This window comes from Lathyrus oleraceus, chromosome 1, assembly GCF_024323335.1.
Source record: "Lathyrus oleraceus cultivar Zhongwan6 chromosome 1, CAAS_Psat_ZW6_1.0, whole genome shotgun sequence".
Lineage (NCBI taxonomy): Eukaryota > Viridiplantae > Streptophyta > Magnoliopsida > Fabales > Fabaceae > Lathyrus > Lathyrus oleraceus.
The window spans coordinates 456,961,086-456,977,577 of record NC_066579.1 but is presented as its reverse complement, the minus strand read 5'-3'; the positions used below and the strand labels follow the sequence as shown (position 1 = coordinate 456,977,577).

Below are 16,492 nucleotides of genomic sequence, written 5' to 3'. Positions count from 1 at the left end.
CGAATCCAGCAAGTTGATTTTGGGTCAAAAGTGTTGTTTTGAAGGCCAGCTGGTTTTACCATTTTGGTGTCTGCCTTGGGATAGCTTTTCTGCTTTGGATGGAAATGATCAATTAAGGAAATGTCAACTCTTTTAGGAGAAAAAAACACATTATTCACATTTTTTTTATCATTCACACATTGATATTGAGAGCTTTTTGTAAGAGAGAAAAACATAGTTTTTCTTCTTTAACTTTATGTTTTGAACAATGATGATGAGGAGCTAAACTCCCCTTTGTCAAGATTGGAGGTAGTAGCTATTCTCATATGTTTATGTATTCCATTTGATTTATATATATGATAAAGATTATTGATGTATTGAATACTGTTTTTGCCCTAAGTTGAAAACCAGGTTTGAGTAGTTGTCGAGAGAGATTATTTGAGTCTTGACATAAAACAGATTTTCAAGTAGTGAATAAGTTGTAGAGATAGATTTATTCATTACTCTTCTTTGGTATTAAACATTAAAGATTGCTATATTGATAGTTAGGTGGAGAGATCGTCTAAGGATCAATATAGTGATTATCACAATATCATTTAGACATAAATGACTTTGAGAGGATACTCGAACATCATCAATAATCTTGAATCTATTTATTTATCATAAGGAATCATAAGCATTTGAAATAGTGAACTCCAATCTTGCCAAGCTTTTATACTTGACTAAAACCATTTTACAGTTTTTGTTAACATTTACTCACAAGATAATTTTACAAACAAAACAACCGTGTTACTTTCTAAACTTATAACATTTGGATTATCGAACGGCGGTACTATCAACCAATCTCTGTGGATACGATATAAAAATATTTGCCGAAGATATACTTTTCAACAAATTGGCGCCGTTGCCGGGGATTGGTGTCGATATTACAAGCATTGCAATAATTCTTTGTTTTAAGTTGTGTTACTTTTATTGTTATCCCTCTTTTGTTTCACTTGGTTTGTTAGTTTTGTAGATTCTAGTGCATGAGAGGAAAAGCAGCCGAGGAGCAACTTCAATTCGATCCTGAAATTGAAAGAACACTTCGGAAGCTCAATAGCAAAACACGAAGAAGAAGGAAGCTAGCCGAAGAGAGGAACCGGAGAGAAGAAGCATCTACTTTCGCACTTGTTCCAATCGAAGAAGTGGTTGTAGAGGCTTGTGACGGAAACATGGCGGATGACAATCGTACCGAAATGTCCGCTAATAGTCCAAGAAGAAATGCTCAATTTGCCCGTGGAGGAAGAAATACGGAGATGAAGACCGGAATCCTCCAACTTCTCTATGCAAATCCATTCACCGGAATGGATCATGAAGATCCGTATACCCATCTCATCAAATTCTATGAGATTGCAGGTTCTACGGGAATAGACGAAGCGGGTGAAGAAACATTATTCAAGAGGATGTTCCCACACTCCTTAGTGGGAAAGGCAAAAGAGTGGTATCTTGATCAAGAATCAAGAGTGATGACGGATTGGAATTTGTTAGAAGAAAAGTTCTTAGAAAGATATTTCCCTCAATCCCGATTCATGGAAGCCAAAACGGCTATTGCAGTATTCGCTCAAGGAAGCAACGAGTCTTTAAATGAGGCTTGGGAAAGATTCAAGTCAATGTTGAGAAAATGCAAGGGTCATGGTTTTGATGAGCTCACTCAAATCCATATTTTTCTAAATGGGCTCCAATCAACTCACATAACACTTTTGGATGCTACCGCGGGTGGCTCTCTTATGTCAAAGAATGCGGAAGAAGCTAAAGTCATTATTGACCGGATGGCACTCAATGATCGTCAAAGTCAACATGACCGTAGTCCTTCACAACGTAAACCGGGAGTTCTTGAGTTAAATACCAATGACGCCATTCTTGCTCAAAATAAGCTACTCTCTCAACAAGTGGAGTTGCTTACTCAACAAATGGCCAAGCTTCCACAACAAATGAAGGAAATTCAAGGTTCTCAAGTTCGACATCAAGTAGCATGTTGCGAATTATGTCAAGGAGATCATCCTACTGGTTTCTGCCCTCCACTAGAAGAAGTGAGTTATGTGAACAATCAAAATCAAGGCTATCAAAGGAACAATCAAGGTTATCAACCATCAAGGTTCAACAACCAGAATTTTCAGCAGCAAAGTCCTTATCAACACCCAAATTCTCAAGGACAACAATCACAAGGAGGAAATTCAACGCTAGAAGACACTCTCCAACAATTCATGCAAACCTCCATGGCAAATCAGAAGAGCACCGAGGTAGCAATCAAGAATTTGGAGAATCAAGTAGGTCAGCTTGCAAAACAATTGTCGGAACAAACTGCAGGATCCTCTTTCTCCGCTAACACTCAACCCAATCCAAAGGAGCATTGTAAAGCAATTTTTACTAGAAGCGGTAGAGAGTTGACAAGTAAAAAAAGTGAGGAGATTACAGTTGAGAATGATATGGATGCTATGCTGGAAAATGAGTATGTGGCTTGTGGAAAGAAGAAAGTGGCAGAAACTGCTTAGTTCGCGCCGCGATCTCCCTTCGCGCCGCGAAAACAGCAGAACCAGCAATTGATGGAAGAGCAGCAGTGTGAAGCGGAAATGAATAAGGAAATCGAACCAAGGAAGAAGAAGAAAGGAGAGAAAGGAGTGAAGGTCAGTCCAGTTCAACATCTACCATATCCGCATGCACCGTCAAAGAAGGATAATGCTAGACACTATGCACGGTTTATGGACATTTTCAAACAACTTCAAATCAATATTCCATTTGCCGACGCATTAGAGCAAATGCCACGGTATGCAAAGTTCATGAAGGATATTCTCACAAAGAAAAGAAGACATGTGGAAGATGAGACAATCTTGCTTGATGCACGTTGTAGTGCCATCATTCAAAAGAATCTCCCAAGAAAGGAATCCGATCCGGGCCGAGTCGTTCTACCGGTAACCATTGGAGACACCTACATGGGTAATGGCTTGATTGACTTGGGATCTAGCATCAATTTAATTCCCCTATCCATTGTTAAAAGATTGGGAAATGTTGAGATCAAATCTACAAGGATGACTTTACAACTAGCTGATAAGTCTACCACTTCACCATATGGAGTTGCCCAAGACATGTTAGTGAAAGTGGACAAATTCTTGTTTCCAGTAGATTTTGTGATAGTAGACATGGATGAGGATCGTGATGTTCCTATAATTCTTGGAAGACCATTCATGAAAACGGCTCGAATGATGATTGATATTGATGATGGACTAATGAAAGTGAGGGTGCAAGATGAAGAGGTAGCCTTCAATCTTTTTGAAGCCAAAAGGCATTTCAATGGTAAGTGTGAGTCTTTCCGAATCGATGCCACCAAGGAGGAACCAGTGGAGATCGCAAACCAGGCTCATGTTTTTAACCCATCAGAGAAATCTCTTATCGGAGTCTACAAAGTTTCGACCCAAAATGAAGGAGAAGAGATGGAAGCAATGTTGCATGAACTAGAACCTCACGGAGAACTTGTTTATCATGAAGAGACAAACGAAGGCTTGGATATGACAAAGGAAGTGGAAGAGCCAAAACTAGAGCCAAATTTGAAGTATTTGTTCTTGGGTGATGACTGTACTAAACCGGTGGTCGTTAGTAATACATTGTCCACAAAAGAGGAAGACAAATTGATTCAAGTGCTGAAAAAGAAGGAGGTTGTCAAACTATTGGAGGAAGACAATCTCAAAAACTCAATAAGATCTCCAAGAATGGTTAGTTTCAAGTACGCGTCTCCTTCAATCAATCTAAGAACTCTCGTTATCAAGATTTGAACTCAATTGAAGTTGAAGATGCAAGAATTTCGTTGCAAGACTTTGAACATTCAAAACATAAAAAAAAAATTTTTACTAAAAATTACACTGAAAATTATGATCAGAATGATAGATGACTATTGAGATATGATGACTAAAAGGTTTTATATGTGTGATGACTTCTCGGAAAGTGTATCGATAGTGTCACAATAATAAAAAGATATTGAATCCACATGGACTGCTATTTAACAAAACAATATTTATGAAGTTTGGAAAGAAACAATTTTTTTGGGGGGGGGGGGAGGTTAAGTTTTGATGCGAAAAATAAAAGTGGTTATGAAAAAATATGAAAGCAGACAAGTTTTGTATAGAATCCCATATTTATCCCATGTTGATGTTAATGCATTACATGAATGAGAAAGTCGTTATACTTCCAAGGCGAATTAACAAAACCACTATACCCAATCTCTGGGTGTATAGCTCACTAATTCCTACTGGAGGTCTCTTATCCCTATTCGACCAACGTAAGTAAAATTAGACAATGCAACAATATGTTAACTCAAATGCCACAACTAGAGGTCTCATATGCCTATTCAACCCGTGTAAGTACAATAATTGTCCTAGTTCCAACGCATAGGCTAATGGTCAGTATTCCTTATGAGTCTATACTCAGATTAAAATAATATCTCACAGAAAAAACATTAACCATAAGAGGCAATTAAATAGAAATATAACTTCAATTATTCATGCATTGAAAAATTAAACATATGTCCCAACAAGTTCAAAATAAGTTCATCATAGAAAATCTAACATAGAGAAGTTTAGCTTCCCTTAACGATAAAAATAAATACCAAGAAATAAGATGAAGATTGCATATGAAAATCCTTGAAGAACTGACTTCCAATACTTTCAAAATCGCCCTCTTGATGCTTTTTACCGTTACTTTTAGTCAAGATTGCAGAACCCCTAAAAAGATACCAAAACCCCCTTTTTTAACCATTTAGAATGGGTCAGAAGCGTGTCGGAAAAGGCTCAAAAAGGTACTATCGTGTGCGTTATAAGATGCATCGCGTGCGATGCATTTGTTGCATTCCTATCATGCAAGCGATGGAGCGCGATGTTGCGCGTGATTATTCTAGTAGTTGTATCGTTTTTTTGCTCATTTTTCCATCAGATTTTACTAAGTCTTTACTTCTTCATACTTGTTGACTTTTGCATATTTATTTGGTCTTTATACCTCATTTTTGCTCATCTTTGACGTGTTTTGCTTTGTTTCTTCGATATAAAACATGTAATGATAGAGTGTCATCACAACCTTAAACTTGAATTGTTATTTGTCCTCAAGTAACTTGCTGCACTGCAAATTCCAAACAGAAAAATAAGTTGCAACAATAACAAGTAAAAATTACCATAGGAAATTTGTTTTACCTGACCACAATCCTAGATTCAAACTACAATACGGAAAATTCAGAAAATATCTTCACTCTTTGACAAGTACTCAACCTGTCTCTCATTTCACCATGACTCAGTAAATTGATAGGGTAGTCTCTCAATCAACATGCAAAACAATTTATACCGAGTTTGATCATGTTCTAATAGAATTCGTCAAAGAAATCAAAACACACAATTGAGGGCTTTTTCTGTTGTAACGTGGCTTATGTTCGAGTAAGACATTTTTGAGAAAATAAGTTTAAACCTTTGGAGTTAGGTACCTAGTTCTCCTATTTTTATCATACCAACTCTTTTCCTGATTAACGGTACTAGAGATATCGTTATTGTGCTTGAGATGAAACATACAAAATGGATGAAAATATTAGTTAGATTCGAATCAAGATAAAAATATGATTTGAATCAAATGAGCAGATGGAGTGGAATAAAAGAAATAAATTATTTTTGAAAAACTGCTAGTTGATTTAGATTGGACAAGGGTGATTCAAATCAAATGCCATGTGATTCGAATCATGTTTAAAATTTGATTCAAATCAAATGCCACAAAAATTGACAATGAATTTTTGAAAAAGAAATTGATTTGAATCATGTCTAAAGTTTGATTCGAATCAAATCAAACAGAATCTGTCACTAGGAAAATGTTTCGGATCAAGTGCAAAATTTATTTCGAATCAAATGACTATGTTCCACTTCTATCCAATTTGATTAGGATAAAAAATTCAGTGTAAAACTGAATGATTCGAATCAATCTTGTAAAATCTCAACTTTTTCAATTTTTCAAAAGGACTTTGAGATTTTACTTTTGAATCAAAGTTTAACCAAAACATAAAATATTTTCATTCCACTAACATATGTTATTGATCAAAGAACATTTTGATCAAGATCAAATCTAACCAAAGTTTTATGCATGCTAAAAATGAATCCTTTAAAACTCGAATCCGAGAAGTGCAATCATGAAGGAGACTCCACGAATCGAAATAAAAACAAAGATGAAAGCGATATGACAAGCAACAAAATAACAATATATAGAAGCCCCCCCTGAGTGAAGTAGGGACATGCAACTACAATACTCTCTTGCATTTGAAAAGAGTGCTCACAAATCCCAGAAGATCGTTCGATCGTTCCATCTTCTTGGATGAATTCTGTTTACTCTTCCATTGCTTCTTCTTTTGCTATGAATGGTAGTCTTGAGAGAGATTTTCTTGATGTTGGTCCATCATCTGACTAGGACATTTTGCTCCCACCAAGAATAAAGAATATGTAGTAAGTATGGTGATTACATCATTCCTTTTTATGAGTGCGCTTTCTAGGTTATGGGTCTTTGCCTATCCTTCATTGCCTTTGAGATAAAAGTCTTGAAGCATCTGACGATGACTACTTCACAACTTCATTCTGCAAGTTGGGCGTACATCAAGGTCTATCAGTATTTGTGCAAATATATGAAAGTAAAGCCTTATGTGGTCATCTTCTTTCATCTCTTTAAATATCGTAGTGGCCTCACGAATCGAATGCGAAACAGAGAATTAATTTCTTTGGAGCCGAATGTGCGAGGCTTTAGGCCTCTTCTTGAGCTACAAAATTGTGAAGACCAGTTCTTTTTTGTCACCCCTATCAACCCAGAAGCTCATGTTACGGTTTGCATCGTTGGGGACAGAGTGGGGGGAAGATGTGTCAAACTGTTTCCGAAGTACTGGACTGAAATCTTTCTTTTGGGGGAAGAATATATATAGGTAGACAAGGATGAGGTTCTCGCTTCCAAAGAAATGGTTGACAAGATTTATCAGCAACTTGGGTTACTTTGGGGATGACACCACTACAAACAAGGTCAATCGGAGGCGCTTGCAGCTCCTCATAGATGTTCATTTGTGGACGAAGGCCTGTTCCCAGGAAGAAAGAAAAGTCATCTTTGGTAAACTCTGGAAATTCTTGGAGTTTTTGTCTTGAATTCTCCTATTCATGACGTATTTGTTTTGATTATGATGGTGTGAAAATCACATGAACTATGAAGTACAACTTTGGCTCATAAAGCGAGGAATATTCCCGACAGGGAGTGAGACTACTTTGAACACACATCTGATGTTGTCGAATATGTCGAACCTTCCTGCCAGTCCGGTTTTGACGGGTCGAGCTCCCGTTCTTCTAGAGACTACTATATCCCTCATTGGAAGAGGATTGTGCATATTTGGAAAATTTGTCAGGTTCTTCCCTGGAGGAGGAACTGTAGACTCTGGCTTAGTATATCTGGCGTGCCTTTGCCGCTTTGGCCCTTAGTAGAACTGGTCACTAGGAAGCTCGTTGGTATTACCAACAACGTGTTGAGAAGAAACGACCGGAGAAGAGTGTTGGCGATTTGAAGCTTCAGTCGGATAAGTACTTGCAGGAACTAGGGATAAATTCTACCTCTCTTATCAGGGTAAGAGATGCCTTGCTTCCTCTTAATCTTCTTGGTTCTCTTGCTAACTAGGTGACCCATTTGGCGAGGACAGTGATAAGGAAGAACCAAACACTGGTTTTTGTTCAGGGTAATATGCCATCTTCTCAATCGTCTCTTTTGACGGCCCATAAGGATTTAGAGTCTTTTCGCCTTGAAAATGCCTCTCTGGCTCAATAGTTAGCCGACTGTACTAGCGCTACCCTTAAGGTAGTTTCATTGTCGTTTGAGAATGCTTTGCAGCAAGTGGAACATTTCCACAGTGCTTTGGATGTCTCGAGGGGGAACATTCGACTGGATCAAATGCTCAAAGATAGAGAGATAGTTTCTCAGTGCAAGTAACCATATCGGGCTTTTTTATGTACTTCATGTGTAATACTGATGTAATGGAAGAATATATGTGCATATATTGTAATTTTTGGAATGAAATGCTTTTTTTTTTTTACATATTTAAGGTGTATTTGTAGGATCTCGGGTGCATAGCTCCGGATCTTTGTGTGAACTGACGAGGTCTTCCTTCAAAGTTTTATTGGACATCACTAGGGTCGTTCCCGGTCAAGGGTCGATTCCTCTTCCCCCACCAGATGAAAACTCGGTCTAGGGTAGACGTATGGCCAACCCACTGCAGGCTCTGGAGTGGCTAGCTGCCAGAGGGGGATGGACCGTTATTGTCTGTGGGGGATTGATTTCTTTAGTCGGGTCTGTAAAGCATCTCCGACAGCACCTCTGACTTTAGGTGGGGAAGTGATTGTTGTATTTGAGTGATTACTGAGGGTGTAGCCAGAGCGGTGTAGCCAAAGCACTGTAGCCAGAGCAGTGTCATACTAGGCAGGGACCCTGGTGTCACCCATGTTTGAGACTCACAAATATAACACTACATAAGTGATGTTGGACTCGAGTCTTTGGCTTGATGGAGATGGGGGATTTGCAAGGTTAGAACTCTAACACTCAAGTCATTATATGAGGAAGAAGGGTGAATTGAAATTGTGTTTGGCAAAGAGAAAAATTGTTGTTAAAATGACAATGAACATGGTTAATCCAAAAAACATACTCATAACGTAGAAACGAAAAAGACTTGATAGCGTCTAAGATATTAAGCAAGTTTATAATGTTTAACACAAAAACAATAAGGCAATAATGGGTAAAAGACTAAATGTATCATAATATATTGAAAGACTAAAAATTTATGTCACACGTGATTGTCAGTGATTACCATACTTCACTGATGAATTTTGTAGAAAAAATATTTTCTACATCATATGTTTTATTGTGTAATATCATATAACAAAAATGTGAGATCTAAAACTTAGAGAATCTTGATGAACAAACAAATCAACGTGGAGACAGGAAAATGTCAAATCCGCATGAGTATTGAAATCCAAGAAAAATGTGTGGAATGTTATAATCAATTTTTCTACATAGAAGCTATGTGTTGATTCAATCATGCAGTTCAGAAGTGTGTGCTTAAAAATAACCAAATTTTCTTAAAATATGTTGAAACTATAAAATTAGATAAGGTGGGGAGAAAATAATTTGTGAATGGATTGATTAGGTTAAACACTTTGTTAAGATCACAACAAAATAGGGTTTAAAGCCCGTTTGTTTTAACTTTTTTTAAAAATAATTTTGTGTTTTATATTTTTGAAACTTAATTTAGATATCAAATTTTTTTAAAAAATCACTTAATTTTAAAACTATTTCAAATACTTTTTTCATAAAAATCATTTTTAAAATACAATTTTTTGAAAAAATTGTGATTTTGATTATATTTTAATATTTAATAATGTATATTTGTGTTAAGATATCAAAATTAAACTTTCAATTTCAAAAATTTTAACATTTTAAAAAACATTTTTATAAAAATTATTTTTGAAAAAAAAATCTATTTTATTAAACCTAAAACAAGCAGCCCATAATCTATTATAGGTTGAAAGATAGTAAGAATCTTTTTGTAAGGATTGGAGAGGAATGGACAATATGATTGTACTGCTCATGTGCACTCTTCACCAATTTCAAAACTGTTTTTGTATGAGAACAGAATTCAATAGAGCTATGTCTTAAAAGGATAACCATTTTCTAGTACCTTTGTGATCACAGGGATTGGTTTGACGTTGATTGCAAACTTTTTAAAGCCTTTTGTAAATATTTTCAAGCATCCAAAATCAGTGGAAGTTACACATATACTGTTTATGGCAAAAGTGCATCAAGACCATTAACATGAAAATTTTACCATCTCAATGTACTTTTGTCTAGAGAAATAAATGAAGCAAACATGAATACTGTCCAGTTACTATGTTAGTTGCCTCTGATAAAAAAATTGCAGTCAACTTATGCGTAGAATTTTCTTCTAATTGAGTGACTATTTTTCTACTTAATATAGAAGAGGTAAGCAATGTTGATATTATAGAAGAGGAGAACTAATTTGGTCCAAAAGAAGTCATGTGTTATTATATACACACACAAAACCCAACCATTTTCACATACATGAGTCCACAAATTTCTTGATAACTAGGGAAGACTAATTTAAGATTGAACATCAGTAAATTCTACAGCACGCAGGTCGAATAATCACCATAATTGGCCTCAGAGAATCACCTAATGAAGAGAAGGTAGAAATTATAACATCACAAATTGTTCTTAAACAGATCTTATACATATCTAAAACTGAAGGATAGAAGATTTGAAAACAGTTTAGTAGTTTAAAGGATGTTATCATTATATCATAAAACACTTTCAATTTTGTTAAATAACAGCATACCTTAAACCTTAGACTTTAGATGACCACTCATTAGTCACTATCTTCCTGACCTGCCAATTAACCAACCAACCATGTTTCAAGTAAATCAAATTATCTCTATAATAACATGCTGTTAATCTCATTTAGAGGTAGTAGTTATTAGTTGAAGAACAAATAGACTTAGCAACATGTTGAATAATGTGGCTATACGATAAAATATTGTACTTGCTAAAAGTACAATAGTTGAGAAAAAGAATCTTCTCACGTGGGATTGTGAGAGACTCTATGTATTTTCTCTCTGGAATTTGTGGATCATTTTCCCAATTCCAAGATTGGGTTATATAGAGGACCATGGGGAAGGAGAAACGGTTTCTTCTATTTTCTTATCTGGAACGTGGGATTAAGAGAAGACCCGTCTTCCCCAAATTGTGTGGAGATGGTTTTTCAACTTTGACTAATACTACCGTTGATACTTGAACACCTCATGGTCACATGTTTTAATTAAAATAGATCCTGGATACTAGTTCCAGCGACTAAGTCCACTTCGGGCAACGACTAAGCCCATTTCGGACGTTCGCTCATCCTTTCTGCACTTAATTCTCTTGCCATGGGTTGTTTTATCATTGATCATTCTATTTAGGCCAATAAAATTTTCTCAGTCCAAATTTTAATACAAGTTTTTTTTAATGCAGACTTGATACAACTTTACGTATCTAAAAAGTATTATGGTATCATGCTTCATAATCAGCTCTATAAACTCAAGCAACATCTTTACTTTACATGAAATTTTAGAAAACAAAAAGCAAACCAACAAATATAGAAGCATGTGCAGATGTTGATGAATGAAACAGCGTAAGAAAAGTGAATGAAATGTTATAAATATGCAGAGGATGTTGAAAGTATAGCATACCTCTAAGGGTAGTAGTAAAACCACATGTAGTTAAATGGTGCGCAAGTGTTTCTCCTAACTTCTTTTGCCAATTTGGTGGATGTTTTTCTTCAGATAATAAAGGTGAAACTAGTGCTGTCTCTGATGCTAAATTCACAGTAGCAGATAACACTTCTGGCTGTCCATTGATAACATACATTTACATTGCACTTATAGCATTAAAAATAATCATACATAATTAATGAAAGACATTATTATAAAGTCATATAATTTCTTAATTCTTGTGGAATACTTAAATCTTCTTATAATTTAGGATAAAGTTTATTTAATTACTAATACATGTAACAAAAAAAAGGCTAATGCTATCATGTGCTTAATGATTTATTTATAAAAATATTTTTTTGGAATACGTGCATTTAATTTTTTAAAACTTAAAATATTATTTTATTCCACGTCAATTTTCTAATTCCTTAAATTGTGACTTAAGGGCACAAGAAAAAAAAATAACAAACACCTCACAAGTAGTTATGCTCCTATATCAAGCATAACTAATGATGAAAATAGAAAGGATTAATAAGAAAAATGAAATATACTGTACATACTTGAGTTTCTAGAATTTTCTTGACGCTAGAAGCACATCCCTCGCACATCATTCCCTGCATAAGAAATTGGAATTCAATTCAATTTGCTTCATTCATGTCAAAATCAAAATATGATAATAGTATTAATAGAGAAAATGAGAACACACACCCGAACATGGAGAACAATAGCATCGTCATGGAGGAGGTTCCCACCACTGGAAGGAGTTGAGCACCGTAACCGCAATGGCTTAACAGAGCTGTGGCGGTGAGCGCGGTGATTCAACTGCCGTTGGATGCCTCTGCCTTTCTGAAAATTCAGATTGAGAGGTTTGAAAAGTGCCATCTGCTTCACAGCAGAAACCGTTGTTGCTGTTGGAATTTGGATTACAAGAATCGAAGAAGAAGAAGATGACATGGTTGAAAATTAATTGAACACCAATTCCAATTAATTAGGTTATATATTTAGTTTTCTTTTCTTACAAAATACTTTTTTGCCTTTTTTTTTCTTAGATAGTTTAAGAACAGTGTTCTCTTGTCTTTTTGTTGACAACATAATAAAGTTTTGATTATAAAAAAAAAAACATAATAATTTATTTTCTTATTTTATTTTACAAATCAAATTATCATAATGCTCTTTTTTTTTAAATAATTATATTTTTTCAAAAAAAAAATTTGAAATAATTCATTCTTAAAAAAAAATTCAAAGTAACAACTTAAAAAAAAAATCGACTCCAAGAGGATACGCCACATACACACTCATCTTTTGGCTTAAGACGTCACTGTTTATGGTGCATGTCTTTATGAGTCAAATCATTATATTTTTTGGTCTAAGATGATGATTTTTTTTCAAATCAAATCTTTTGTTAAGGAATCAAATCATTATATTTTTATCAAATTCTTTTTAACAAAAAATGTTTAACTTGTTTTTAGCATTTTCAATTTCGATTCGATTTATTTATTATTTGGTTCGGTTCTAAAATTTATATATCACATATTCGATTTACTAACCAAATATAATGGTTATTTTATGTGTGTGCGCGTGTGTTTGCTTGTGCGTGTGTATGCGTTTGCGTGTGCGCATACCTGTGCGTGTGTGAGAGACAACTATTTTGGAAAAAATTGGCTTTTGATAGTTTGATACGGTTTGAAATTCCAAACCGATATACCAAATTAATAGTTTTGATTTGATTTTGGTTAAATTGAAAAGTCTGGTTTTTAAAAAATTGGTGCGCCACGTTTTCATTTTTTTTCACAATAATACAATACATTCCCTCTGTTGTATAACAAAACCCATGGAAAAACTAACTCAATGAAACACTTTGATTCCTGACAATTGTGGTTTATGTTTTTTTCTAACGATTTATTTCATTTTAAAGTGGCATGTTTCTTCATATTTTATTTTTAATCAAAAAATAAGCCACTTTTCACCACATGAAATGTTAGACTTTTGATCTCGGTTGTGATTTCCAATCGAGGTGAAATAGTTTATTCTTATATATATATATATATATATATATATATATATATATATATATATATATATATATATATATATATATATATATATATATATATATATATATATATATATAGCTTAACTTGTAGCTTTCAGTTTCACTTGTCTAAAACAACACACTTAGAACCCTAATCTCAGTTTATCACCTCCATTAACAACGAGAGTCCTAAACACATATATTTTTTGTCAGAATGAAAGATCGAAATCATTTTTTTGACTTCTTCTTCACATATCTGGTACGTGAAACATCACTACTCATTGTTGAATTGGAATTCCTTGTGTTGAAGCAGGTTGCTCGACAGAAATAAGGAAGTGTCAAATCACCTAGTATGTTGAGTTGTATTAGTGTGTTGAAGCATGTTGTTTCACACAAGATTTCGACTTAGGCTTGTTTTAGTAATGTTATCTATTTTGTGCTTTTATAGTTTTTGACTTTGGCTTAGGGAGTAAGCTAACCTAAATCTATAAATAGAGAGAGTAACCCTTATTCTTGTATGAAGATAAGAAAGAACTCATAACATGGTATTCACAAAATTTTGCAGTTGCAAAGTGAATAAAGAGGTTTTCCACAGGTTGTGGGCATATGAAAAACTCCGCAGAAAATATTCTTCTTCTCCAACGTTTTTTCTTTCTTTCTCCATTGTTTTTTTCTTTTCATTGTTATTTTATGGTTGATAACAATCTTGTCCATCAAAATTGATTGAAATTCTCCATATGTTATGGTGGATTTTCAATATCTGGTATCAATAGCTCCGGTTTGAGCGATTCATGGGAAGAAAATCACGATGACAATGAATCATCCAAACAGACATTTTCCAGTGAATCTACCGATTCTCAAAAACAATAATTATGAGAATTGATGCAAGCGGATGAAGGTTGTATTATGTTATCAAGATCTTTGGGATTTTGTGAAGGAATGAGTAATAACACTTGCAGAAAACACGACGAATCAAGAAGGGACTTCACATAAAGAATTGAAAAATAAAGATTATAAAGTTCTCTTTATAATCCATCAATGTGTTGATTCAGATAACTTTGAAAAGTTTAGTGATATAGAATTGGCGAAAAAAGCATGGGAAATTCTAGAGAAGTCGTTTGGAGGTGCATAGTAGGTGAAAGAGATGAAGTTAGAAACTCACAAAAGGACGTATGATTTGCTTCAGATGGAAGATAATGAATCAAATCAAGGTATGTGGAGAAGTGTTGACATCAAGATTCGTTGTTGGAAATATCTTGAGGTTGTTGGCTCCAAAGTTCGACCACGTGGTAGTAGCCATAGAATAGTCAAAATATTCGTCAAAACTGACAAAGGAAAAGCTTCAAGGGACGCTTGAATCTCATGAACAAAGAATGGATGAAAGATCTGCAGGAAAGTCGAAGAGAGATATGGCTTTGTAGGCGCAATTAGTAAAAGAAAGGAAAGGCAGAGAAAGCTGGAATGACAACAAAGACAGAGGAGACTACATCAATTCGACTGGTCGAAATCACCAAGAAGAAATCTGGTCGAATCAAAGAAAACCCTGGAACCAAGGCAACCAAATAGGTGGTGCTGTAGGTAGAGGAATAAGTGGTGGTCAAAATCCATACAAGAGTCACATTCATTTTTATAATTGTCAAAAGCATGGTCACTATTCTAGTGATTGTCCATAAAATTAGAAGAATCGAGAAACTTATGCAAAGCTGACGAAACATGAAGAAGAAGAGATGTTGCTGATGGTTACAACGAGAGATGAAGAGAGATTCAAGGACCAATGGTACTTTGACCCAGGATGCTCATCACACCTGTCTGGAAGGAAAGATTGGTTTGTCAACATAAAGCCCTCAATGAGGAACATGGTGAAATTTACAAATGACAATACTCTAGAAGCCGAAGGTGTTGGTGACGTTCTGATTTTGAGGAAAGATGGCAAGAGGTCGGTAATTTCAAATGTGTTGTGCATACCAGGCATGAAGACCAATTTGCTCAGCATAATGCAGTTAGTCGAAAAGAACTACAAAGTGACACAGTCATACTCCTTTGGAAGTACTGAAACTACATTACATATAACATCGAAATCATCCTCCAACCCTGAATCAAAATTATTAGTTGCCATCTCGTCGTCCTTAAGTGGCGTCTCCTCCTTCGCTTTCCTTTTCGCCTTGATTGCATTTGGGGAAAACAATTTCCTTCTTACTCGCTTCTTAACTTGACCACTTACTTGGTTTTGATACAGTTTGTGCTATCCGACTCGATAACCTTCCTATCAACTTTTTCTTCCTTTGGAATCTCCTCCACTAGATTCTTAACATTGGATTTTCCAATTGTAGTTGTTGGGTCCATGTGAGCGCTTATCCGACACCCGGAATTTCTCTCGACAAGTCAATGAGGAACCTCTACCCATCTCAAAGTTCTTCCATTTCTGGTGGCCAGATCTCTCTTTATCTATAGATCGAACCCAATCCCCCTAGGGAGCATTGGATGTTGGAACATAGGTGTTGAGCTTGTTCCTCTAATGCGTTCAGAACTACTGTCACTTATGGGAACTCTCCTTTTGTCAAAGTAGATTTGAGGTTTATTGTTCTTTAATTTTCCTCTCTGTTGCGCCAGTCGAACATTTTCTACCTTCTTAACAACCTTTTTATCAAAGACCGCACTACATCTTGGGAAAAACATCACCTCTAACTCTTTAGCCTGACAACGATGAAGGAAGTCAACCAAACGTTCCTCAGTTTTAGGGTAGACAAACTGCATCTGGTTTTTCCTACTTTCAATAGCTTCCTCTTCAGCCTCCATGTTGAAACTTCAATAATTTTGACCTTGTTGATATCATTGGTTCAATATAGCGAGCTTCCCCGACCTACAACGGACCAAAATCAATCTTCATTGGTGCCTTACTCTTTCCAGCAAACTTCAACCTCCCGTCATTCAGAGCATTTTGGATAAGATCCCTGAAAAAAAACACTGAAGTTTTATGCCAAAAAAATGTGATATTTGCATAAACCTCTTTTCTTTCTTTGTTCTAACAGTGACACTTTTGCACCATGTGGTACTAAGATTTAGCCATCTGCAACCAACAGATTGAAGATCTCGTCACACTTGGTCACATCGAAAGTATAAGTTTTCTTGGGGAATTTGTTCCTCTTTT

At 35.3% G+C, this 16,492-nt stretch overlaps 1 protein-coding gene across 1 annotated transcript; it reads right to left on the bottom strand.

The window, feature by feature from the left end:
- Positions 1–10,030: 10,030 nt before the first annotated feature.
- LOC127084630 (copper-transporting ATPase PAA1, chloroplastic) lies at positions 10,031–12,376 on the bottom strand. The gene is made up of 5 exons (XM_051025122.1): positions 12,021–12,376; positions 11,873–11,926; positions 11,292–11,448; positions 10,403–10,452; positions 10,031–10,239 (listed from the first exon to the last, which is right to left on the bottom strand). Exons 1-4 carry the CDS (start codon positions 12,264–12,266, stop codon positions 10,433–10,435), a joined length of 477 nt encoding a protein of 158 aa, XP_050881079.1. The 5' UTR covers positions 12,267–12,376; the 3' UTR covers positions 10,031–10,239; positions 10,403–10,432.
- Between the last annotated feature and the right edge of the window lie 4,116 nt (positions 12,377–16,492).